This window comes from Gymnoscopelus braueri, assembly GCF_963280865.1.
Source record: "Gymnoscopelus braueri genome assembly, chromosome: 19".
Classification (NCBI taxonomy): domain Eukaryota; kingdom Metazoa; phylum Chordata; class Actinopteri; order Myctophiformes; family Myctophidae; genus Gymnoscopelus; species Gymnoscopelus braueri.
The window spans coordinates 7,908,668-7,934,885 of NC_137621.1; the positions used below are offsets into that span (position 1 = coordinate 7,908,668).

Below are 26,218 nucleotides of genomic sequence, written 5' to 3' on the forward strand. Positions count from 1 at the left end.
TAAAGCGAACATCTTTAACTCAAATCTTTGCTTCTGGGGGGTCCCTGGAACAACGTATTTTGAGATGGGGGCCCGTGGCCAAATACATGTCATTTTGGGGGTCCTTGGCATGAAAAAGTTCTCTTTGGCTATTCAAGAAATAGCAGATATACAAGCTCACAGCGCGGCACCGAGTGCTGCGCTATGAGCTTGTAGATCTGCTGATAGGGCGTTAATTTACGAAAAAACACAAAAAGTGAAAGTATGGAGATAAGAGGTTTCTGCCCCCCAGACAGCGATGAAATCAAAGCGTTGTGACGCACCGTGACCTTCTTCTTCTTCAGAGTCAACAGCAATGACATAAATAACGCTACATGAAAGAGGCTTCCAATGGAAGCTGACATCTCCTCCAGTCTGCTGTGCTGCTTCATGTTCACCTTTCAGAGCAAACGTCAACTTTCTGTTTTGGCAAAAAAAATGCCAAAAAGTTCAAAATGTTGAAATGAGAGACGATGATATAATCTGTTATTATTAGTTACCAATAATACGACAGACAGACAGACAGACAGACAGACAGACAGACAGACAGACAGACAGACAGACAGGGACGGGCTGAGAAGAAGAGAAGTGCATTAATCTGTGCTGTTGCACGTTGACTGTGTCCAGATTTCAGTAAAACTACATGTAAAACAGTGGTTCTCAACCAGTGGTCCTTGAGGGGGTTCCAGGTGGTCCCCAGCTAAATGATGGAGAGTTGGTAACCAAATGGACCCTTATAGATCTTTAACTCCTGAGAGATTAAAATGAAACCAAATGGACCCTTACGGGTCCATTTGGTTTCATTTTACACTCTCAAGAGTTAAATTATTGTTAAACATCTGCATTACTTAACACATCGGGTGCCGAACACAGTCTGAACCGTGTTTTCAGTCTTTTTCGTTTTTTTCCACACGGGAGGGGCTGGAGCAGCTCTGGAATCACCCACGGTGATTCTGAGAAGGAAAGGACAGAAGGATCACCGTGCCAAAAAACATGGCTCCCATCCGCTTCCGTTCTATCTCCTTCTCTAAAACCCCTATAACTCAGAAACTTTTTACGCTGGGGAAAACGACTCATTTTGTATGCGCGATCGCTCCGCCATTGTTACTCGCGTGAGAGATGTTAAACGGTGGTCTGTGGCTCAAACAGTGGTCTGTGGCTCAAACGGTGGTCTGTGGCTCAAATGCCGAATAAATAATGGACCTTGATATGAACGGGGTTGAAAACCACTGCTGTAAAACATGACAGAACCTGTGTTCATTTGTGTCTTTAAGCAAGTGGCACCAAAATGTGGCAACAAAATGAAACGTTTCCACTCTGAGTAAAATGTACAAATGTAACCACATGTGGGTCCATGTGGTTACATTTGTACATCCTCACCAGTTAGAAACTGTGTAGCGTAACAGAGAACAGACTATAAATATCACAGAGGCGGCTTCAAGTCATTATGTCTCTGTCTGCACCAGACAGTCACATTATCACTGTTAAAGGTGTCGCAACGTGATATTTAGTTTTTGTTAAACAGCTATATATTAACAGTATAAAGCTGTTCCAGGTGGTCCAGGACCACCTGGAACAGTCTGTCTCACCAGCTCTTAACACATTGGCTGCCAAAGACGCATATCTGCGTTCTATTTAATTTCTCGCCTGGCTGCCAAAGACGCAGATCTGCGTTCTATTTTTTTTTTTTTTTTTTTCGTTTTTTTCTTATTTTTAGACCCAAAGACCAAGGAGATATGATATATCAAAGATTTAAACTCATATCCACTTCCTTGTTAACTTAAAACTTAAAAAATCTGTATCTCGGCTCCTGAGAACTTTTTTTTTCAATGAAAAATCTCTGGCAGTCTACAGCAAAAAATCTGAAATAATTCTGGCAGGAAATGAGTTAAAAAAAAACATAATATAAATTTTCAGAGCGGAGTGATTTTTATTCAGAACAGAAACGCCTCTGACTCTTATTGTTTCTATACTTCAACGTTTGGTACGTTTGTCTACTTGACTTGTTGGCTTATTTAAAGGACAGGTTTTCAATTTCAGTAGTTTATATTCATTCAGTTTCTTCTGCTTTTTCTGGTATTACTGTTAGGTCTTACTAAGTCCTCCTGTGTTTCAGCTCCTGCTGTTTGAGACTGGCCTCTTATCTCTCACAGCACTAAAGATATCTCTCTCTCTCTCTCTCTCTCTCTCTCTCTCTCTCTCTCTCTCTCTCTCTCTCTCTAATTCCACGACAGATACCAATTCCAGACACCAAATGATGTGTAACACTGTTTTCTTTCAAAATTGCCCCGAAAAAATAACTATCAGGAGACCAAAAGATATACAAGACTCATAGATATACAAGCTCATAGCGCGGCAACGAGTGCCACGCTATGAGCTTGTAGATCTGCTGTTCTTGAACAATCTTCAATTTTTTGCAAATCTTTGAATATAAATGTTTTAAAGCGAAGCGAAGTAACTGTCAAATGCCTCAACAAATGTCTTAATTTTTTCTGAAAAAAATATTGCGGCTATATCCGTGGTGCTCACACCTTTTCTTGTCAAGGACCCCCAAAATGATATGTTTTTGGCAGCCGATCCCCTTCAAAATATATCCAGGGAAAATGGGTGGTTTTCATCACAAAAAACAAAAAATCTGAGTTATTAGTGTTTTTCTAAAAATCCTAGCGTTGGGGCGGACGGACGTTTTATTTTTGAATGACGTCACGTCACATCCGTCTACTGCTTCTCTGAGTGACGAGGGATCATTCCTAAGCTGTGTTAGAGCGCCCCTTGTGGAATTTTCCAAAAAAATATATAATTTGAAAATAGAACGCATTTCTGTGTTCTTGGCAGGTAATGTGTTAACCCTTTAAGACCTGGAACGCATCTGTGTCACTTTAGATTTCATTGGCTATTCAACAATAGCAGATATACAAGGTGCCGCGCTATGAGCTTGTAGATCTGCTATTTTTGAAAAATCTTGAAAATTTTTATTTTTTTCACAAAACTGTTATGATTTAGAAAACATTTTTAAGAATCGCCTCCAGCCTTAATGTGTTAAAAGTTAAAAGCTCTATATTCTGATACAGTAATCATTGCTCCACCGTCTCTCCAGCTCTTACACACGTTTTCGGGCAGGGAAAACTAATTTTGTCCAATCAGGAGAGAGAACCCATTTATCAGCTTCCATTTTTATAGTGTTCCCATTCCAATTCTGTCTGCTTGTTTTTTTAATCTATTTTTTTTTGGAAGTAATCACTTCCATAAATGTACCTTGTTTATCCTGTAATGTAGAGGGTATGCTAGTGTGGACTTCTGTCTCCTGATTGGTTTAAATTAGTATCCTGTGTGTAGTGTGTGTGTTGTGTGCGTGTGCGTGTGTGTGTGTGTGTGTGTGTGTGTGTTGAATGATCAGGGACGGGCCACTTTGTGTCACCGGGGTACAAGAGCATCAATCTGTGCTGTTGCACGTTGGACGTGCGCGGGCTGTGACACTGTGTCATCAGTCTGAGACAGACAGACAGACAGACAGGCAGGCAGACAGACAGGCAGACAGACAGGCAGACAGACAGACAGACAGGCAGATATACAGACAGACAGACAGACAGACAGACAGACAGGCAGATATACAGACAGACAGACAGACAGACAGACAGACAGACAGACAGACAGACAGACAGGCAGGCTGGCAGACAGACAGGCAGGCAGACAGACAGATATACATACAGACAGACAGGCAGAAAGACAGACAGACAGACAGACAGGCAGACAGGCAGACAGACAGGCAGGCAGACAGACAGATATACATACAGACAGACAGGCAGAAAGACAGACAGACAGGCAGACAGGCAGACAGACAGGCAGGCAGACAGACAGATATACATACAGACAGACAGGCAGAAAGACAGACAGACAGGCAGACAGGCAGACAGACAGGCAGGCAGACAGACAGATATACATACAGACAGACAGGCAGAAAGACAGACAGACAGGGTGATGTGCGGACACACACATTGACCGGTGCTCCCGTCATTAATCTGAAGCGCTGACCTTCACACAGCCAGCCAATCACATCCAGCAACCTTCAGCCCACGGGCCAATCACAAAAATCGACCCCCTGGGGGGGGGGGGGGGGGGCTCCAACACCAATAACATCAAATCCAGACAAATGGGTCTGCCCGTGTGTGTGTGTGTGTGTGTGTGTGTGTGTGTGTGTGTGTGTGTGTGTGTGTGTGTGTGTGTGTGTGTGTGTGTGTTTTGTATGTCCAAGCTTGTGTGTGTGTGTGTGTGTGTGTGTGTGTGTGTGTGTGTGTGTGAGAATGTGTGTCAGCGTGCGAGTGTGTGCATACAGAGGTGTGTCTCCGTCTGTGTTAATGTGTGCGTGTGCGTGTGCGTGTGTGTGTGTGTGTCACTAAATGTCCCCCGTGACTGTAGATAATTTGGTTCGATCTCTTTGTCCTCGAAACAAAAACTAAAAAACACACTGACACACACTGTCCCTGTCTGTCTGTCTGTCTGTCTGTCAATCCCTCTGTCTGTCTGTCTGTCTGTATGTCTGTCAATCCCTCTGTCTGTCTGTCTGTCTGTCTGTCTGTCTGTCTGTCTGTCTGTCTGTCAATCCCTCTGTCTGTCTGTCTGTCTGTCTGTCTGTGTGTCTGTCTGTGAATCCCTCTGTCTGTCTGTCTGTCTGCCAATCCCTCTGTCTGTCTGTCAATCACTCTGTCTGTCTGTCTGTCTGTCTGTATGTCTGTCAATCCCTCTGTCGGTCTGTCTGTCTGTGAATCCCTCTGTCTGTCTGGCTGCCTGTCTGTCAATCCCTCTGTCAATCCCTCTGTCTGTCTGTCTGTCTGTATATCCCTCTATCTGTCTGTATATCCCTCCGTCTGTCTGTCTGTCTGTCTGTATATCCCTCCGTGTGTCTGTCTGTCTGTCTGTCTGTATGTCTGTATGTCTGTCTGTATATCCCTCTGTCTGTATGTCTTTCTGTATATGTATGTATGTATGTATCTTAATCTATCTATCTACTTATGTATCTGGTCTAGTCTGCTCTTGAATGCCAAAAAGACAGTCTGCATGGCCAAAAGACCAGTTGTGTTGGAGTCCTCAAATGTGTTTCTGGGTGGGGAGGAACTTGAACTTGTCCCAGAGTTCAAGTACCTCGGAGTCATACTAGACTCAACCCTAACTTTTAAAAAACATGTGAAGAAAGTCACAAATACGATTAAATTCAACCTTCAAAATTTTAAACAAATTGGACCCTTCCTGACAGTTGGAGCTGCCAGATCGTATCTTCACTGTATGATCCTATCACACATTGAGTACTGTTTTACAAACTGGTCTTGCACTGGCGTGACGATCCTAAAACCCATCGAACAGCTCTACAAAAGTGCGCTCAAGGTGTTTGACAGGAAGCCTCACTCTTATCATCATTGTAACATACTCAGGAGGCTCAATTTTTTTAGCTTCGACAATTTCAAAAAGTTCAAACAGGTTGGGGTCATATACAAGACCTTACATGGTCTGTGCCCGCCCCCCCTAAGGGAATTCATTAAAAGGAAGCCTGAAAGAGGAATCAGTACCAGAGCAACCACTCGAGGAGATTGTGAAGTGCCGCACCGGCAAACAACCTTCGGTCAAAATGTCCTCTCAGTACAGGGTTGTGTAGCATGGAATGGCCTTCCTCTACATATAAGGGATTGTGCTACATTTCCATCTTTTAAATTCAATGTGAAAAGATGGTTGCTTGAAAACCAAAGCTGCAACCATTTGTGATCATATTTTAGGTTTTTTTAGGCTATGTGATGTAATGTAATTGTATTTCACCGTTTGTCTGTTTTCTGATGTTATTGTTTTTCTGTTTTTCTGTTTTGTGTGAGGACTGCGGATGAAAATTAGCATCTTTGCTAAATCCGGTGTATTTACGTTCATGTGACGTTCATTAATATGCTCTGTCCTGTCTAAATAAACAAATAAAGTAAAGTCTGTATAAATCAATGTGTCTGTCTGTTGATCTAGGAGCCAATCTGTCTGTCCGTCTAGCCGTCTGTCTGTCCTTCAACGTGCCTGTCTGTCATCCTGTCGAGGCCATGTCTGTGACACGGTTCCCTTCATCTGTGAAGCCATGTCTTGTTTGGGAAGGTTTCAGCGCTGGATGCCATGAATGATGACAACACCAGGGAATACATTCCTCTCTCTCTCTCTCAAAAAATAAAGCATCCGGTGGCTTTAACCCAATCAGACCGGGAACGCATCTGTGTCATTTTTTTGATTTATTTAGACTATTCAAAAATAGCAGATATACAAGCTCATAGCGCAGCACAGAGTGCCGCGCTATGAGCTTGTATATCTGCTATTTGTTTTTTTAATCGTGAACATCTGTGCAAATATTTGAATATATATATATTTTTTTTTTAATGGGATTTTTTTTACTCAGATCTTTGCTTCTGGGGGTCCCTGGAAAAGAATATTTTCAGATGGCGGTCCACGGCCAAATACATATCATTTTGGGGGTCCTTGACATGAAAAAGATTGAGAACCACTGATACACACGCGTTTAAAAAAATAAACTGTTAGGATTTAGAAGACATTTGTAGAATCCCCAGAAGCAAAGATTTTAGTAAAAAAAAAATTGCTTTAAAACATATATGTATATCCATATATTTGCACTCATTTTTACGATTTTTCTAAAACAGCAGATCTACAAGCACCGAGTGCAGCGCTATGAGCTTGTAGATCTTCTTTTTTTTAAAAATATATATATAGCCAAAGTATAGCGATTCAAAGTGGTCACACAGATGCGTTCCCGGTCTTAATGGGTTAAATTACATAAACCAAAAACGCTACCACGAAAAGCCCAACCATGCCCTCTTATAAAAACACACACACACACACACACACACACACACACACACACACACACACACACACACACTTCCAGGCAGAGGAATGCGAAGTATTTCCTCCCGGTTTTGTTGAAAGCCGAGTGAGCGAGAGACAGTGTGAGCGCAGAGAGAGAGAGAGAGAGAGAGAGCGACACAGATGAGAAACAGACAGAGAACATAAAAGCCTCATTTAGAGGTTAAAGCCAGCCGGATATATAGCGGATCTACAAGCTGACACACAAAGCGTCACAGCTTGTAGATCGGCTATTTTCGGAGTATAACTGTGGGGTTTTAACCCATTAAGACCTGAGGCCGATTCTATACAAAATGTATAACCCCCCCCCCCCCCCCCCAGAAGAGAAAAGTATTCCACATTTTTCAAACACTTTCAAGATTTTAGCATAACGAGCTATAACCATTATTGTATCCTTTGGGCTATTCAAAAATAGCAGATCTACAAGCTCGTAGCTTGTAGCTCAAAGCTCGAGCTTGTAGATCTGCTATTTTAGAAAAAAAATTATGCACATTTTTGAATATGTATATATTTTTTTAAACAACATTTTTAACTCAAATCTTTTTGATGGGGCGTTTTTTCGCGGCCAAATACATATCATTCTGCTGGGGGTCCTTGATATGGAAAAAGTTTTAGAACCACTGATGTTCCAGGGACCCCCCCCCCCCTATTTGAGCTACAAATGTTCACTTTAAAAATGATATATATTCAAAGATTTGCAACAAATTTTCACAAGTTCATATGAGCTTGTAGATCTGCTATTTTTGAATAGCCAAATAAAAATAATAAAAAATGACACAGATGCGTTCCCACTTCCCGGTCTTAACGCGTTAAAGACTGTCACAGATGAAGAGACAGAGTTGTGCAGAGATGAGGAGGAGGAGGAGGCAGGGAGTCACGCTCACACAGTGACAACAATGACAAACATTGATCAGCCTTCATCGTCTCATTGTGTCCGTCTCTCAGTGCTCTGTCACTGTTCCACTCAACCGCAGGACGGCCTTATTACTCTGAAGGAGGGCTGTTGGGGAAAAAAATCAATTCCCGTACGAATCGCAATTCTTATTATCAACGATTCAAAATCCATTCACAATTTCCAAATATCGATTTTTTTTTTTGCTGGTTAAAGTTACAGGGTTTTTTTATTCTTTGGTGTTTGTGATATTAAATGTAAGCTTACCATAATCACAGTTAACATTATCATGTCTTCAGTCATATTCAAGGGCTTTTTTTTTTATCTAACTCCAGTCACTTTCAGTTCAGCACAGCTGAGGTGTGAGTGTCACTGTCCAGCTGACGCTCGTTAATGCTACTTGCATCAAAGCAATTATGTTGTGTTTCTGCATCAAACAGAACTACACCCAATCTTAAGATTCCATCAAAGCCAATCATTTTCACGTGAACCTCTCTAATAAATAAATATTTATTTTTAAAATGGTGCTTCCTGATGATTCAATTCAATCGCAAAGAATCAATCAATAGAATAATTGCTGAGAAAATAATGGATAGTGAAGCCCTCCTAGTGGTACTGTATGAGCACGGCCCATGAACATATTAAATGCATTAAAAGTCATGAGTTATTTCAAACACTTCAGAGCTGTCAGCTTGATAAATTATAACAACTAAAGAAAGGGCTGTCTGCTCCCCTTTGTGACTTGTTTTAGACATTAAATTAGGACAGCCGAGAGGGAGACAGTGTAGGAGAGACAGACGGTAAGACAGCTGAGAGAGAGACAGCATAGGAGAGACAGACAGTAGGACAGCTGAGAGAGAGACAGCGTAGGAGAGACAGACAGTAGGACAGCTGAGAGAGAGACAGTGTAGGAGAGACAGACGGTAAGACAGCTGAGAGAGAGACAGCGTAGGAGAGACAGACAGTAGGACAGCTGAGAGAGAGACAGCGTAGGAGAGACAGACAGTAGGACAGCAGAGAGAGAGACAGCGTAGGAGAGACAGACGGTAAGACAGCAGAGAGAGAGAGACAGTGTAGGAGAGACAGACGGTAGGACAGCAGAGAGAGAGAGACAGCGTAGGAGAGACAGACGGTAAGACAGCTGAGAGAGAGACAGCATAGGAGAGACAGACGGTAAGACAGCTGAGAGAGAGACAGCATAGGAGAGACAGACGGTAAGACAGCTGAGAGAGAGACAGCATAGGAGAGACAGACGGTAAGACAGCTGAGAGAGAGACAGCATAGGAGAGACAGAAGGTAGGACAGCTGAGAGAGAGACAGCGTAGGAGGGACAGACGGTAGGACAGCTGAGAGAGAGACAGCGTAGGAGAGACAGACGGTAGGACAGCAGAGAGAGAGACAGCATAGGAGAGACAGACAGCCTGAGAGGGAGACAGCGTAGGAGAGACAGACGGTAGGACAGCAGAGAGAAAGACAGTGTAGGAGAGACAGACAGTAGGACAGCAGAGAGAGAGACAGTGTAGGAGAGACAGACGGTAGGACAGCAGAGAGAGAGACAGCATAGGAGAGACAGACAGCCTGAGAGGGAGACAGCGTAGGAGAGACAGACAGTAGGACAGCAGAGAGAGAGACAGTGTAGGAGAGACAGACACACTGAGAGGGAGACAGCGTAGGAGAGACAGACGGTAGGACAGCAGAGAGAAAGACAGTGTAGGAGAGACAGACAGTAGGACAGCAGAGAGAGAGACAGTGTAGGAGAGACAGACGGTAGGACAGCAGAGAGAAAGACAGTGTAGGAGAGACAGACAGTAGGACAGCAGAGAGAGAGACAGTGTAGGAGAGACAGACGGTAGGACAGCAGAGAGAGAGACAGCATAGGAGAGACAGACAGCCTGAGAGGGAGACAGCGTAGGAGAGACAGACGGTAGGACAGCAGAGAGAGAGAGACAGTGTAGGAGAGACAGACGGTAGGACAGCAGAGAGAGAGAGACAGCGTAGGAGAGACAGACAGTAAGACAGCTGAGAGAGAGACAGCGTAGGAGAGACAGACAGCCTGAGAGGGAGACAGCGTAGGAGAGACAGACGGTAGGACAGCAGAGAGAGAGAGACAGTGTAGGAGAGACAGACGGTAGGACAGCAGAGAGAGAGAGACAGCGTAGGAGAGACAGACGGTAGGACAGCAGAGAGAGAGAGACAGCGTAGGAGAGACAGACAGTAAGACAGCTGAGAGAGACAGCATAGGAGAGACAGACGGTAAGACAGCTGAGAGAGAGACAGTGTAGGAGAGACAGACAGTAGGACAGCTGAGAGAGACAGCATAGGAGAGACAGACGGTAAGACAGCTGAGAGAGAGACAGCGTAGGAGAGACAGACAGTAGGACAGCTGAGAGAGAGAAACAGCGTAGGAGAGACAGACAGACTGAGAGGGAGACAGCGTAGAAGATACACAGATCAGGAGGTACATGTGTTTATAAACGCAGTGGTGCTCAAAGTGTGGTCCAGGGACCCCCAGGGGTCCTTGAGAGGGCTCCACATTAATCTTACCGGTCTGTAACTCTGAGAGTGTAAGAAATGGAAGTCCAGAGCTATGGAGGTCCTTAAAGTTGTTATAAACTCTAAACACCATCTCTGGGCACATAAAGAATCATATTTTTGTGTCCATTCCCCCCCTTAAAGAGCCACTGTTAATACAACAACAGTTTTATGTAATAGTTACTAGACTGCCATGACAACACAGGAGCCCGGACATTGCCCGCATTCCAAGCATTGTTTCACACACACACACACACACACACACACACACACACACACACACACACACACACACACACACACACACACACACACACACACACACACACACACACACACACACACACACACACACACACACACACACACACACACACACACACACACACACACACACACACAGGAAGTTGCATAGGAAGTTTAAAGTGTTATTCAATTGCATGTCATTAAACGGCCAGTCATTTAATCCATTAAGACCTGGAACACATCTTTGTATAACCACTTGAACCATTATTTTATACTTAGGGCTATCAAAAAATAGCAGATCTACAAGCTCACAGCGCGGCACTCGAACTTGCAGATCTGCTATTTTTGAAAAATCGTGAACATTTGCGCAAATCTCTGAATATATATATATATATATATATGTTACAGAGAAATTGGCATTCCAGGGAAATTGAAAGGGGTACGCTTGTTTTCACCGCCCCTCAGGCAATTCTGTAGAATCAACGCTAGAGGGCAATGCAAGCCAGACATGAGCCCCACACCACACACGCACGGACAAACGAGCACGCATGCACAAACGAGCACGCACGCACGCACACGCACGCACACACACACACACACACACACACACACACACACACACACACACACACAGCCTCATTCCATGCAGTTGAAGCACAAGGGGGCGGGCCTGGCGGGCTATGTTAGTGCAGTGAGTGGCACTTGGGGCAAACGCAGTCCCCACAACATCATTTACGATTCTGTGCCTATCGGTACATAACTCAAACGGCGCTGAGTAGGCACAGGCGAATGTCCCACCGTTCAGGACGGCAACTCGGTCGCCTTAGCTCCCTCGGTGGTCCTTCACGGGGGGACAATTCGCCTGTGACTGCGCGCCTCCGAAATGGTTTTGTCACAAGGCAGCGCCGTACCATATGCACGCAATTCGGGAGTTCCGAGGCGGCTATCCACGGAATGAAGTGCACTCGTTCCGTGCAATGTTACGGTAATCTCTGGAGATCGGGTTGGATAAACTGATAAACTATACTTTATCAGCGAAAAAAAGTAGTCCGCGGTTGTTTGAAAAAGTAATGTCCCGAGCGGGAGTCAAACCCCGGCTCCTAGTGGTAGTGGGTGGGGAGTCCAATGATTATCGAAGTGCGCCACTGAGCTTTATACTAGTGGTGTAAAGTAACAAAGTAGATTTACTCAAGTACAATTTTGAGGTATTCGTACTTTACTTGAGTATTTCTCTCATATTATCCATTTTATTTTCAGCGTTCCCCTATAGCGTAGCTTCCTGGTTGTTATATTGTTGTTGTGGTCGTCGTCCTCGCATCAAAGCCCCGCCTCGCAGCACCGCCCCGCGCCTATAAAACTAGCGCTCCCCTGTCAATTTCCCTGGACTGCCAATTTCCCTGTGACATATATATATATTCAAAGCAAACATTTTTAACTCAAACCGTTGCTTCTGCGGCCCCAGGAACAAAATATTTGACAAATGTTCACGATTTAAAAAAAAATAGCAGATCTGCAAGTTCGAGTGCCGCGCTGTGAGCTTGTAGATCTGCAATTTTTTTAATAGCCCCAAATAAATCATAAACAATGACACAGATGCGTTCCCGGATTGAAAGGGTTAAAATCTTTGCACTGACATTCACAGGTTGCTTTATAAAAGTTAAACTAAGTTAATTAATCCGTGTCAAATCACCTCAAGAGACTAATTAACACTAAAGCTTTATAACAAGTAGAGAAAAGTTCACATCTTGACGTACTGGTAATTATAAATTGCACTGCAGTCAGTGAAGTGTTTTATTTACTTGTGAAAATGCCAAGTTTGCTGGAATAGTTTTTTTTTTAAACTATCACTTAGTATCGTAAAGTATCACTTAGTAAAGTATCACTTAGTATCGTAAAGTATCACTTAGTAAAGTATCACTTAGTATCGTAAAGTATCACTTAGTAAAGTATCACTTAGTATATCGTAAAGTCAACAAAAGACGCCGCCAGAGCTGTTCTACTGCAATTGATCCAATTAACCCATTAAGACCGGGAACGCATATGGTGTCATTTTAAAGATTTGTCTTTGGGCTATTAAAAAAATAGCAGATCTAAAAGCTCGAGCTTGTAGATCTGCTATTTTTAGAAAATGATTCAACATTAAGTGCAAATATTTGAATATGTATTTTTTTTAAAGGGAACATCTGTAACTCAAATCTTTGCTTCATGGGCGGGGGGGTCCCTGGAACAAAACATTGTTAGATTGGGGGGCGTCCGCGGCCAAATGCATATCATTTTGGGGGTCCTTGACATGAAAAAGTTTCAGCCCCACTGATATAGATACAAATGTTTTTCAAAATGTGCACAAATTAATGTTAACGATTTTTCCAAAAATAGCAGGTGCCGCGCTATGAGCTTGTAGATCTGCTATTTTTTAATAGCCAAAGAAAAATACGGACCAGAGTCATTTAATTGGGTATTATCTGAACACTGGGTATATATATATATATATATATATATATATATATATATATATATATATATATATATATATATATATATATATATATATATATATATATATATATTAGCAAAGCAGCATCATTGAACTTGTGGTTCCCAAACTTTTTATTTTAAATTAAAGGAACGGACGGATTTGACGTCATCCCCCAAAAATGAGGATTAGTATATAAATGTCACAGGGAAATTGGCATTCGTTGGTAAATTGGAAAGGTCTGCACGTTTTAGGCTTCGGCTTTTTTACCGAAAAACAACACAAAGGTTTCCTGGCCGACGACAGCAGCGACACGTACATCTATATGTGTGTACTGTACTGTACGGTACGGTACTGTGCATGTATATTTATAAATCAAACCTACCACACTAGCTATAGGAGTCTAGCAGACACTTTACATCTTCAAGATTGCTTTCTTGACAACCTGCAGAGAAATGATGACCCCCCCCCCTTAACCCTTTAAGACCTGGAACGCATCTGTGTCACTTTTTCATTTAAAAAAAGCATTATTTTACACTTTGGCTATTCAAAAATAGCAGATCTACAAGCTCGTAGCTATGAGCTTGTAGATCTGCTATTAATTATTTTTATCGTGAAAATGTGTGCAAATTTTTGAATATATATATGTATATTATTTTAATTGCAAACATTAACTAAAATCTTTGCTTCTGGGGGGTCCCTGGAACGAAATATTTTGAGATGGGGGTCCGCGGCCAAATTCATGTCATTTTGGGGGTCCTTGACATGAAAAAGTTTGAAAACCCACTGATATAGAAACATACGTTTTTCAGAAAACCGCTAGGATTTAGAAGACCTTTTTGCAGAATCGGAACCTCAAGCCTCAAAGGGTTAACAACACCCACTCCTCCCCCCACACACCTCCCCCCCCCCAAATCACCCCAGACCTGAGAGGAGTTGACAAACATCCATCCATCGTGTACGCCTGTGACAGGACTCCACCATTCAACCTTCCATGTTTCATCAATAAAAATGAACACGCCGCGCTCCTCCACGGAGGAGAAATGTTATTTATGGAAAACAAGACCTACTATAGCATCTAAAAGAGTCTGAGCGGTTAACCCAAAGAGACCGGGGGGGAACGCGTGCAGTGTATTTTTCATTTCATTTTTTTATTTTTATTTGTAGTCATATTTTATACTTTGGGTTATTCAAAAATAGCAGATATACAAGCTTGTAGCGCGGCACTCGATCTGCTAGTTTTTTTTCTTCTTTTGTGTGAAAATGTGTGCAACTCTTTGAATATAGGCTTTATATATATATTTTTAAGCACACATTTTTAACTCAAATCTTTGCTCCTGGGGAGGAGGGGGCCCTGGAACCAGATGTTTTGATATGGGGGGGGGAGGGTCCGTGGCCAAATACATATCAGTTTGGGGGTCCTTGACATGAAAAGGTTTTGTTCCAGGGACCCCCAGAAGCAAAATATTTGAGTTAAAAATGTTGTTTCAAAAAATATATATATAAATATATATAAAAATATATATAAAAATAGCAGATATACAAGCTCATAGCGCGGCACTCGGTGCCGCGCTATGAGCTTGTATATCTGCTATTTTTGAAGAGCCCAAATAAATCTAAAAATGACACAGATGTGTTCCCGGATTGAAAGGGTTAAGACTATCAGACGACCTTTAACCAGGCGGCTCAGCAGAAGGTATAAAACAATGCTTTATTGTTATTTAAATCATAATCACCGTCTAGGAAACAAACGGAAACGTTGTGTAAGAAAACAAGGGATGATCAAACAATAGCCTGGTGGACGTGCAGAGCTTTTTCTTTTTTATCACACAATCAAAGGAAAACAAAGAGACAAGGATGGGTGACAGAAGTGAAGGCTACAGAGAACAGACACACACACACGGGCACATGTAGACACACAGTGATACACACTCTCCGAACACACATAGACACACAGAGTGACATATGCATTATGCACACGCTCCAAAACACACATAGTGACATATACTAGCCGGAAGCGCTGTATCATTTCATTTTCAGTTTCTCTCTCTCTCCCTCTCTCTCTCTCTCTCTCTCTCTCTCTCTCTCTCTCTCAACTTTCCTCAGAAATGATATTCGAATATTGGTCTTAAAAATTTGCAGATATTCGATATATTTTTTCAACGTTTTATAACTTGATAAATTGTTTTTTGTATTGTCCCTGTCAAATAAACATTAAAAATTATAATAATATTCAAATATTAATTTTCATATTAGAATATACATATTTTCCCCATATTCGAGGAATATTCGAATATTCACCAGCCCTAGCGCGCACACACACACACACACACACACACACACACACACACACACACACACACACACACACACACACACACACACACACACACACACACACACACACACACACACACACACACACACACACACACACACACACGTTGGACAGAGCGCAGTGCTTCAGTCACAGAGTGTCTGTCCCTCACAAAGACTTTGATTGATGGCACTCTTTGTACATTTGTACTAAATGAATCAGTAATACATATGAAACATGCAATGCAATGCAATACATATCAGTACAAATAAACCTCAGTATGGGGATGGGGGGCAAAGGATGCTATTACCAAGGTGTTCAAAATGTGTCAAACTAATCCCATTTCTATTTGAACTCTCTGGCTGCCAAGAAAGACTTATAACGACTTTTTGAGAAAAAAAAAGAATACAAAACAAAACAAAAAAACGTTCAGAACCCAAGATATCATGATCTGAAGATTTGCTGCTCCATTCACTTCTTGTTTAACTTATTATTTAAAAAGTCTGTATCTCGGCTCCTGTGTACTTTTTTTTTTACTATGTATTTTTGGCCCAGACATGTTATTTTCAAAGGCAGACAATTAATGTCAACGAGGTCGCGATGACCTCGTTGACATTTGTGAAACCACACAGTGCAACCCTCAGTGATTAGCACCCATCAGGGGATCGATCATAATGGAGATAACGCAGCCAGAAATAAGTCTGGCAGTGAGAGAGTTAAAGGAGAAGTTCACCCAAAAAATTACTTATTTTCTATCAATTACACACCCCATGAAGCCTTGATTTCATGGATTTATTTTTGTTTTTGTGGCATTCCTAAGACAATAATTTGATGACCGTGTGTATTTCCGGTAGGAGACACAAATAATCTACTTTGTGTCTCCTACCGAATACATTAGCCGGTAGGAGACGGGAATCAAATTATTAGCTTAGGAATGCGACAAAAACAAAAAAGAATCCATGGATTCAAGGCTTCATAGGGTGTGCAATTGATAGAAAATAAGTCATTTTTTGGGTGAACTCCTCCTTTAAGGTCAGCCATTCTTTTAGGTTAGTTTTGAGTTTGGGTAGGGAGTGGGGATCTTATGATGGGTTTTGGTAGGTCATTCCACATGTTGGTGGCAGCATGGTAGAATGCATTTTTCTGATTTTGTTTGGGGTGGAACTAGGTCAAGTGAGCTCTTTCTGATGTTTGTGCCCCCATGGGCATCACTCACTGTAGAGAAGTGGTTGACAGGTGCCTGGGCACTGATCCCCTGAGAATCTTAACCCATGAAGACCGGGGGGGGGGGGGGGGGGATGCATATATAATGTGTGGGCACCGAGTGCCGCGCTACGAGCTTGTAGGTCTGCTGTTTATTTATGTTTTTATCGTGAAAATGTGTGCAAATCTTTGAATATATATTTTTGAAAGCGATTTGTGACTGTCAAATGTCTCGACACATGTCTTCATTTTTCTGAAACACTAGTGTTCCTATATCAGTGGTGCTCAAACCTTTTCTTGTGAAGGACCCCCCTAAATTATATGTTTCTGGCTGCCGATCCCCATCAAAATATGTTTCCCCCCCCCCCCCCCCCCCCAGAAACAAAGATTTGGGTTGCAAATGTCGTTTCAAAAAAATATATATATTCAAAGTTTGCACAAATGTTCACGATTTTTCAAAAATAGCAGATCTACAAGCGCTACGAGCTTGCAGATCTGCTATTTTTGAATAGCCAAAGCAGCCAAAGTAGGCTCTAGCTAAAATGTTAAAATGACACAGATGCGTTCCCGGTCTTAAAGGCTTAAAGAGCAGACCCATTGAGACACGTTGCACTGTCTTTGACCTTGAGCCTCAACCCAGACTATAGCAGAGTGAGCCTCAACCCAGACTATAGCAGAGTGAGCCTCAACCCAGACTATAGCAGAGTGAGCCTCAACCCAGACTATAGCAGAGTGAGCCTCAACCCAGACTATAGCAGAGTGAGCCTCAACCCAGACTATAGCAGAGTGAGCCTCAACCCAGACTATAGCAGAGTGAGCCTCAACCCAGACTATAGCAGAGTGAGCCTCAACCCAGACTATAGCAGAGTGAGCCTCAACCCAGACTATAGTAGAGTGAGCCTCAACCCAGACTATAGCAGAGTGAGCCTCAACCCAGACTATAGCAGAGTGAGCCTCAACCCAGACTATAGCAGAGTGAGCCTCAACCCAGACTATAGCAGAGTGAGCCTCAACCCAGACTATAGCAGAGTGAGCCTCAACCCAGACTATAGCAGAGTGAGCAGAGGAGGAGGAGGTGAGTCCTGGGTGGTGATGAGTCCTTTATAGCAGTATATAGTCTGTAAGCCATCATGTCTACATTAGGGCTGTCAACTTTCCTCAGAAATGATATTCGAATTTTGGTCTTAAAATTGGCAGATATATGAATATATTCGAATATTATTATTATTATTATAAAAAAATATATATATATATATATATATATATATATATATATATATATTCCAATTTTTTTTGTGACAGAAACAATATTGAGTGCTCGGATCCAATAAAACATATCTTTTGTTTGTTTTTATAACTTCTTTTTTTTACATTTGAATATTAATTTTCATATTTGAATATACATATTTTCCTCATATTCAAGGAATATTCGATATTCTAATATTAATTCACCAGCCCTAGTCTACATCACAGAGAACTACATCACACACACGGTCACAGAGAGTCACCATGTGAGCCATGTCCACAGATAAGACACCTGCCAGAGGGAACGACAACATGGCGACACACCAAGATGAACCCAAACAGATAGAGCATGTTGAACGTGAGCTTCCAGTTACACCTGCTGTCAACATGTATGTTGTTATCTGTATGTCATCCAGATAAGAACACACACACACACACACACACACACGTGTGCCAATGCAAGGCGCACGCACACGCACACGCACACGCACACGCGCACACACACACACACACACACACACACACACACACACACACACACACACTCACACACACACACACAAAGAGGACGTGTTGAGATCAAATCGCAGACCTCATCACCTTTGGTTGAAAATGTCATCATCGAATATAGAGAAACTGCTGGTGACGACATAGACTACTATGTATTGACTTTGACTACGTCTCCTTTTCCTTTTTTTGTTGGGCATGTTGTTTATAGGCACGAAACCTTCCAAAATGGTCCAAAAATAGTGAATATGTGACTGCTGCTGGAGAAAAGTGCTACATGTCGCCAGTTGCGAAACAGTAGAAAATAGCTAAATAAAGCTAAATAGATAGCTAAAGTGTTCATTTTTTTCATATTAAAGGGATACTTCACTCTCGGGCCGGGGACACATTTAAAAAAAATATTAAAGATAAATGAAAAAAGTTATGGAAAATTCATGGCCCCCTCACACATTAGTAGGACACTGCGTGTCGTGAGGGGGCCATGAATTTTCCATAACTTTTTTCATTTATTTTTAATATTTTTTTTAAATGTGTCCCCGGCCCGAGAGTGAAGTATCCCTTTAACTCTCTCAGTGCCAATGAAATAAAAAAAATATTGCGAACTGTGCCAACTTTTTTCTATTTCTTTTTTCAAAGTAAAAAAAAAGTGCTTAGGAAGCGAGATACAGCCTTTTTCAGTTATAAGTTAAACAAAGAGTGGATGGAGCTGCAAATCTTCAGATAATGATATCTTGGGTTCTGAACACTTTTTTTTTTTTTTTTTTAACTCGGGATTTCTCGTTCTTGCACTGAGGGTATAACCCTCGGTTATAAGCCCTCGGGGTCTGGCACTGAGAGAGTTAACACAGTTTGAATATATATTAATAAATATTTGGTTTATTTTCTGTGTTTTTGTATAGTATAAAATAGGGCGTAGCTTGAACCCTAAAGCAACACTATGCTGGGGGTGAACATTTGCAGAAAATGGAACATCTCATATCTCAATCTCAATCTCACACAGCTATACTGTATATACAGTAAAACAAGCAAGACTCTTCTGATACACCAGTGGAACTCAAAGTGTGGTCCATGCAGGGACCCTCATGGTTCATTGAGGGGGGGGTTCCAAATGGCCCCGTATACGGGTGTGTAACTGTGATCTCTTACGGGTCCATTTGGTTCCATTTGTACACTCTCGGAGGTATATGGGGGTTCCTTGAAATTAAAACATGTGAGAACCACTGTCATGTGCTAGCCTAAATGAAACGGAACCAGTGTTGCCAGATTCTGTGAGAGAAACAAGCAACCAGGTCTAGGAAAAAAACAGCCCAAAAGAAGAGACCATGGGCCACATGAGCACTTTAAGATATACATCAGCTATTTGAAAATAGCAGATCTACAAGCTCACAACGCGTCGCGTTGTGAGCTTGTAGATCGGCTATTTTCAAATAAAATCTTGCGGGAAAATTATAATAAGCAGATCTGGCAACCCTGAACAGATCCTTCATTATAATCATTGGTAACACCTGTGAAGGAAGTAATGAGGAAGGGGGCCACATTAATATTTTCCAATATGGCTGCAATTGAGAGCCAATTAGCCAACTTGACATAAATGTTCAGCGTATACAACCAAACATGATCCATTCACTCCCTTTCCTCTCAACGGCTGATTTAGCACAGCAGCGAGCTTCAGTGACAGATGCTTCAGACACGACCGCGGCACAAATGACTGGTGGGTTGGTTGGGTTGGTGTTTGCCTCCCGCTGAGCAGAGCCACAGGAGATAATAAATACCTTCTTGGCAACGGCAGCGCGGTACAGGCTGTACGATAACTGTACTGACGTGATAAGACACACACACACACACACACACACACACACACACACACACATACGCACACGCCACGCCAACCTCCCCACACACCCACACACCCACATCCTTGTTTTGCTTTAGTGCGTCTGAAAACAAAGTGAGATGCATCCTCAGAAACGCATCAGGCAAATACATATTTTGCTTTTCAGGATTCCATAAAAAAAATAGCAAAAAAGAAAATCTTGGATTCAAATTAAAAAATAGCCGATCTACAAGCTCAAAACGCGTCGCACTGCGGCGCGTTTTGAGCTTGTAGATCGGCTGTTTTTTACTACTTTTGTGTGACATAGAATGGCAAAAAAAAGTAAAAATACGGAGAGACAGTTTATGCAATGTGGCCCCTCTGGAGTGAGTGTGGAAATATAGTGGCCCCTCTCCATCATCAAAGGTAACCACCGCTGGTGTAAGGGGACCACAGAGGAGTCTATGACTTTACTGTGGTTTTTTTATCCTTGATTGTGTTTTTAACCTTCGTTGTATGTTGGTTGCATGAAATGAAATGAATCAAATCAGGACGGCCTGGCAGCTGTCCACACAGACAGACAGACAGACAGACAGACAGACAGACAGACAGACAGACAGACACATACCTTCTATGTGCTGCAGGGCTGTCTGGCAGCTGTCCAGCGAGGGGAACTGGAAGGGGTTGGTGCACGTCCGCAGGGCGTGGCACACGCAGCGGCCATCTTGGATGTTGCAGCCGGTCACCAGGTTCTCGCTGCAGGGTTCGAAGCCCAGCAGCTGGCCCGCCTCCCAGTCCTCGTCTAAGCCAATGGGAGAACACGGAGAACACAGAGAGATGAATTAGGGTCTGCCAATAGCAACGCGGGGATACAGAGACAGAGACGAATAGGTCACTTTATGGTGATGGGCCGCATGAAATGATGCAGGAGGCTCATTTTTTGAAGGATACGTTTGTGACAGGGGTCTGTCTTCAACAGAGGGTCCTCAGAGGGGTCTTCAACAAAGGGTCCTCAGAGGGGTCTTCAACAGAGGGTCCTCAGAGTTACCAGTGGTGGATAAAGTACTCAAATGTTTTACTTAAGTAAATGCATCAATACTGTAATGTAGAAATACTCTGTTACACGTTAAAGTACGGAAAACAAAATGTACTTGAGTAAAAGTACAAAAGTATTGGTATCTAAATGTACTTAAAGTATCAAAAGTAAAAGTACTAAAATGTTTGAAAATAGCCGATCTATTATAGAGAGGCTATTTTCAAATAACCTAGGTATAAAATAGGGCTTAAGTGGTTAATGTATGTTTTATAATGTAATAATTTATTTGTGTGTGTGTGTGTGTGTGTGTGTGTGTGTGTGTGTGTGTGTGTGTGTGTGTGTGTGTGTGTGTGTGTGTGTGTAAGCGAGAGAGAGCGGGAGATGAGAGATGGACAGAAACGTTATAGTACAGTAAGGGCAGTGTTCATATGAATTAAAGATCAGTAGAATGAATTCTGATGTGATGTATATTACATTAGAAGGTAACAGAGTAGGTAGGAGGTCTCCTCCTGTACATAACAGTCTCCTACTGTACAATAACGATAATAAGATCAAAGCTCATTTGCACTTCAAAGAAACAGAGATGAATAGGATCTAATGCACCAGGCAAACATCAAGAATGCGGAAGTGGGAAGATGAACATAACTAACAGAGAGATGTATTTGCTTTAGAAGAAAGACAAATAGAGGTTTGTTTGCGCTAATATTTTATTGGTCTGGTGTTTGTTTGTTTTTTACTGAGAGGGAGTCCCTTCTGATGATGTATTTAGGTTTTAAGCCTGATTTGTCATTGTATGACGGTGTCAAAATAGCACATCTAGTATGAGCCGATCTCACCACACAAGCTTCTAAACCAGCTTTTTCCGGTGAGCAACACCGTCGAGCATGCAGTTCCATTCTGCTACCAGTAGGGTCAACTTTTCAGAACGTCTCATTATTCTTTTTTGATTTGAGCTAAAAAGCATTATTTTACACTTTGGCTATTCAAAAATAGCAGATCTACAAGCTCGAAGCGACTAAGCCACATGAGCACGTTAAACCTATACACACACGTTTGAAAATAGCAGATCTACAAACTATCTATTTTTTCAAACATTTTAACAACACAAATCTGGTATGGGGGTCCCTGGCACAAATATGTTCAGATGGGGGGGGTCCACAGACAAATACAATTAATTAATTTGGGGGTCCACAAATTACACACTAGAAACAAGTCCCCAAAAACCACAAGACCCTCAATTACCAAAATGTACAAGTGACTTTACAGAAGGAAAAAAGAAAAACAGGCCCAAAGTCACTTATATTATAATAAGCAGACATGGCACCTGCAGCGGCTCCTAAATTATAATAATGATGCATAAATAAGGCATTATTAAGTCTGACTCTAAGAGCTTGGACAGCCTCATCAAAAAGGGGCCGGGGAGCTTGGCTCATACACAATTCATCATATTCTGCCCAAAAAGAAAAAAGAAAGCAGTCTGCAGCCTGGTCCATCAAAGTGTGTCCACGTAGGTGTGGAATCTTCTTAACCCATTAAGACCTGAGGCCGCGTAAAAAAAAATTGAAATCCTAAAAAAGAAATCGGGAAAAATATAAAAAAATATTTTTCACGATTTTTCAAAAATAGCAGATCTACAAGCTCGTAGCGCGGCACTCGGTGCCGCGCTATGAGCTTGTAGATCTGCTATTTTTGAATAGCCAAAGAATCTAAAGTGACACAGATGCGTTCCAGGTCTTAATGGGTTAAAGGCGTAGGGATAATTAATATGCACTAAATGTTGGATGAATACCAAGAACAAGCAAAAGGACAACATGAACCAGCCCTATGCATACTTACATAGGCCATTGGAAAATAGCCAATCTACAAGCTCACACCTGAGCTTGTACATCTGCTATTTTCAAAGCATTTTTATACATTTTGGAAACTTGTGAAATGGGACATTCTGCTAAATGAGTACTTTGCGAATGCGAAAATTTTTGTACTTTTACTCAAGTCAATTTTGAATTCCAGACTTTTACCTGTAACAGAGTATTTCTACATGGTATTGATACTTTTACTTAAGTAAAAAAATGTGAGTACTTTTTCCGCCACTGTTACTTACTAGAGTATACTAGAGGGCAGGCAGCACACTAATGTGTAAATAGGTGTTGTATGTGTTTAGTTGATAGTAGTAGTAGTAGTTGTAGATATATATATTATACAATATAGATGACTGCCATAACATATCTGTCCTGATAACTGTTGTAACCCACTTCAGGCTTGAAAATATGGAAGGTGTCATGCTGACTGCAATCTGGGAACCCATCGCCAACTGAAAATGAAAAACAGCGCCCTCTGCTGTTTGTTCTATGTCTGTTGGCTCTGGGCGGAAGAAAACGTAACGCCAGAGCGCAAGGAAACCGGTGTTTGTTGTATGCCTTCAGCGCATCACTTCCGGTTGGTGCGACTATGTTTTCATTCCCACTAACAATATTTCTACACGGAACACTAACACCACTTCTCCCAGAGAACATGGATCGTTTTGGTTATAAGCCCACTTGTTTCTATGATGAAAGAGTAAGTTAAAATGTGAATATCTTTCCGTGGTTTTGTCTGCTCCGCGGACGCTATTGTTAAATTAGTTTCGGTTTGTTTCGAGTGGGGAAGGATCGACGGACACGTGAATCCCGCCCACTACATTTGATTGGGTAAAGCGCGGCCTGCTTCCTGATCTGAAGGCACGCCCATGCGCACATGTTATGACGAACCTCCCCGACAGATTCCAACGCAGTGCAGAAGCTGTTCTTGAGAGATTATGCTGACTGTGACATCAGACAAATCATATAAGGGTCCATTTAAGACAGAGTCTGGTCTACAAGATACACTACACCACAAAGACACCCATGTACCATGCCAAACTACTTCAAAATCGTCAATGAAGTCCACAATCACAACACCAGAGGGAGCTCTACTGATCACGTCCAACCCAGATTTGGCTCAAACAAGGGGTTAAACTCGTTCTCCTGCTATGCCACATAAATGTGGAGCGCCTACACCAACAGCCGTAAAGGAGTGTAAATCCCTACTCTCCTTCAAAACTCTGCTCTAAAAGAGCACTTACAGGTGGGCTGCAATTCAAAACTGTCCCCCTGTAAAAGTCAAAGCCTACGGTTTACAGTAAATATTTTTGTTTTTGTTTTCAAACTGTTGTATATGATGTTTTGCATAGTAGCGTATATTTGTCTGTCATTAATGTGTCTATGAATTGAGTACAAAGGACCCCAATGGAAACAAGCCAAGGGCTTTCTTTTGTTGTAAAATAAAAAGCTTTTCTTCCCCCAAACTGCTAATAAAGTGTTGAATTCAATTCAAAATTCAAAAGTATTCAATTAAAAAAAGTTCGGGGTTGACCTGTATACTCACTCTGAGACACAGAGAGTGAGTAGACATAAATGGTTCCACTTTATAACGAGCATTAGTGAGGACCAATTACATGAAGGTATAGGTTGAAAAAAGGGGTAAAGTGGCCCTTTCACAGACTCTACCAAAACAGATTGGACAAAAATCACATTTTATTCACAGAAACTGAGCTTTAAAGTAACAGCACTCCACGTACCGCCCACCACCGGCGGGCAAAAAAAAAAAAAAAAAGAGGCAGATTGCCAAGTCATTCTCCAAGCTGGAATGAGACAGGATGAGAGGGAAACCTGACACAGCATCTTTACTGTTAAGATGAAGTGGTTGGACAAAAAGGGCACGAGGCACTTTTAACCAGATCACGGCGGCTGCTGCCAAAAGCCATGGCAGCATGGTATAATGTACAACTTAACAAAAGGCAGGAGGTGATGGACACAAGGTTGGACTGCATTGAGAGGTCAACGTTCTTCTGTGGCTAATGCTAATGTCGTCATCACTGTGATGAGTGTAGAGAGATGTGGCTAATGCTAATGTTGTCATGTGTCTCCTGCCGGAACCACTGCCTACCGGTCCGCAGGTCATCGAATTGAATTGAATTTTCTTGGGTGAACTATCCCTTTAACCACTTTAACCCGATTGCCATCTGCTATTTAAAAAGAAAAAAAATCGAATGGGGGTCTGCGGCCAAATACACGTTAATGTGGGGGTTACCTTGACAACCACTGGTCTTGCGCTCTCAAAAATGAAGATCGGTCTCGGACCCAAAAAAAATGTGTGATCGGCCAGTTTTTTTTACACTGTAGTCCAGGGGTCTTCAGCGTTTTCAGGCCAAGGACCCCCTAGCTGAGAGAGAGATGAAGCAGGGACCCCCTCTATATCGTATAAAATTGTGTTTCATATTAAACTTTTTTGTCTATTTTGCCAAAAATAGCCGATCTACAAGCTCAGAACGCCTCTGCGTTCTGAGCTTGTAGATCTGCTATTTTCGACTAATGTTCCCCTCATAAAAAGGGATGCTAGGGTTCAAGTGGTAAAAAGAAAAAAAATCATATCACACAAAGATTTTGCGGACCCCCTGTAGTAACTCTGAGGACCCCCTAGGGGTCCTGGACCCCCGGTTGAAGACCCCTGCTGTAGTCTTATACTCTCTCTTACGGCCCCGGGTCTGCGGTTAGTCAGGATAAGAACCACCAAGACAAGGCGGAGCCGTAGTGAGTGTGTGTGCAGTGAGCTGCTCCCCTTTGACTCTAACCCGCTACCACCGGGAACGCAGCTGTGTAATTTTAAGATTTATTTGGCTATTCAAAAAATAGCAGATCTACAAGCTCATGAGCTTATAGATCTGCTTTTTTTTTTTTTATCTGAACATTATTGCAAATCTTTGAATATATATATATTTTTAAAGCAAACATTTACTCATATCTTTGCTTCTGGGGGGTCCCTGGAACAAAACATTTTGAGACGGCCAAATACATCTCTAAATCCTAACAGTATGTTGCTATATCAGTGGTGCTCCAACTTTTCCATGTCAGGGACCCCCCAAAATGATATGTATTTGGTCGCGGCCAAATACATATAATTGTGGGGGGTCGCCAGGGGGTCCCCCAGCTCAAAATATGTTGTTCCAGGAACCCCCCCCGAGA

General features: G+C 42.2%; 1 protein-coding gene across 1 annotated transcript in view; it reads right to left on the reverse strand.

The window, feature by feature from the left end:
- Positions 1-26,218, reverse strand: part of LOC308074182 (cysteine-rich motor neuron 1 protein-like) — a gene marked incomplete at its 3' end in the record, with an annotated part of 188,303 nt that overhangs the window by 111,261 nt on the left and 50,824 nt on the right. The window contains exon 2 of the mRNA XM_080413514.1: positions 20,772-20,945. Coding sequence (XP_080269640.1) covers positions 20,772-20,945 — 174 coding nt within the window. The remainder of the gene's footprint in view (positions 1-20,771; positions 20,946-26,218) is intronic.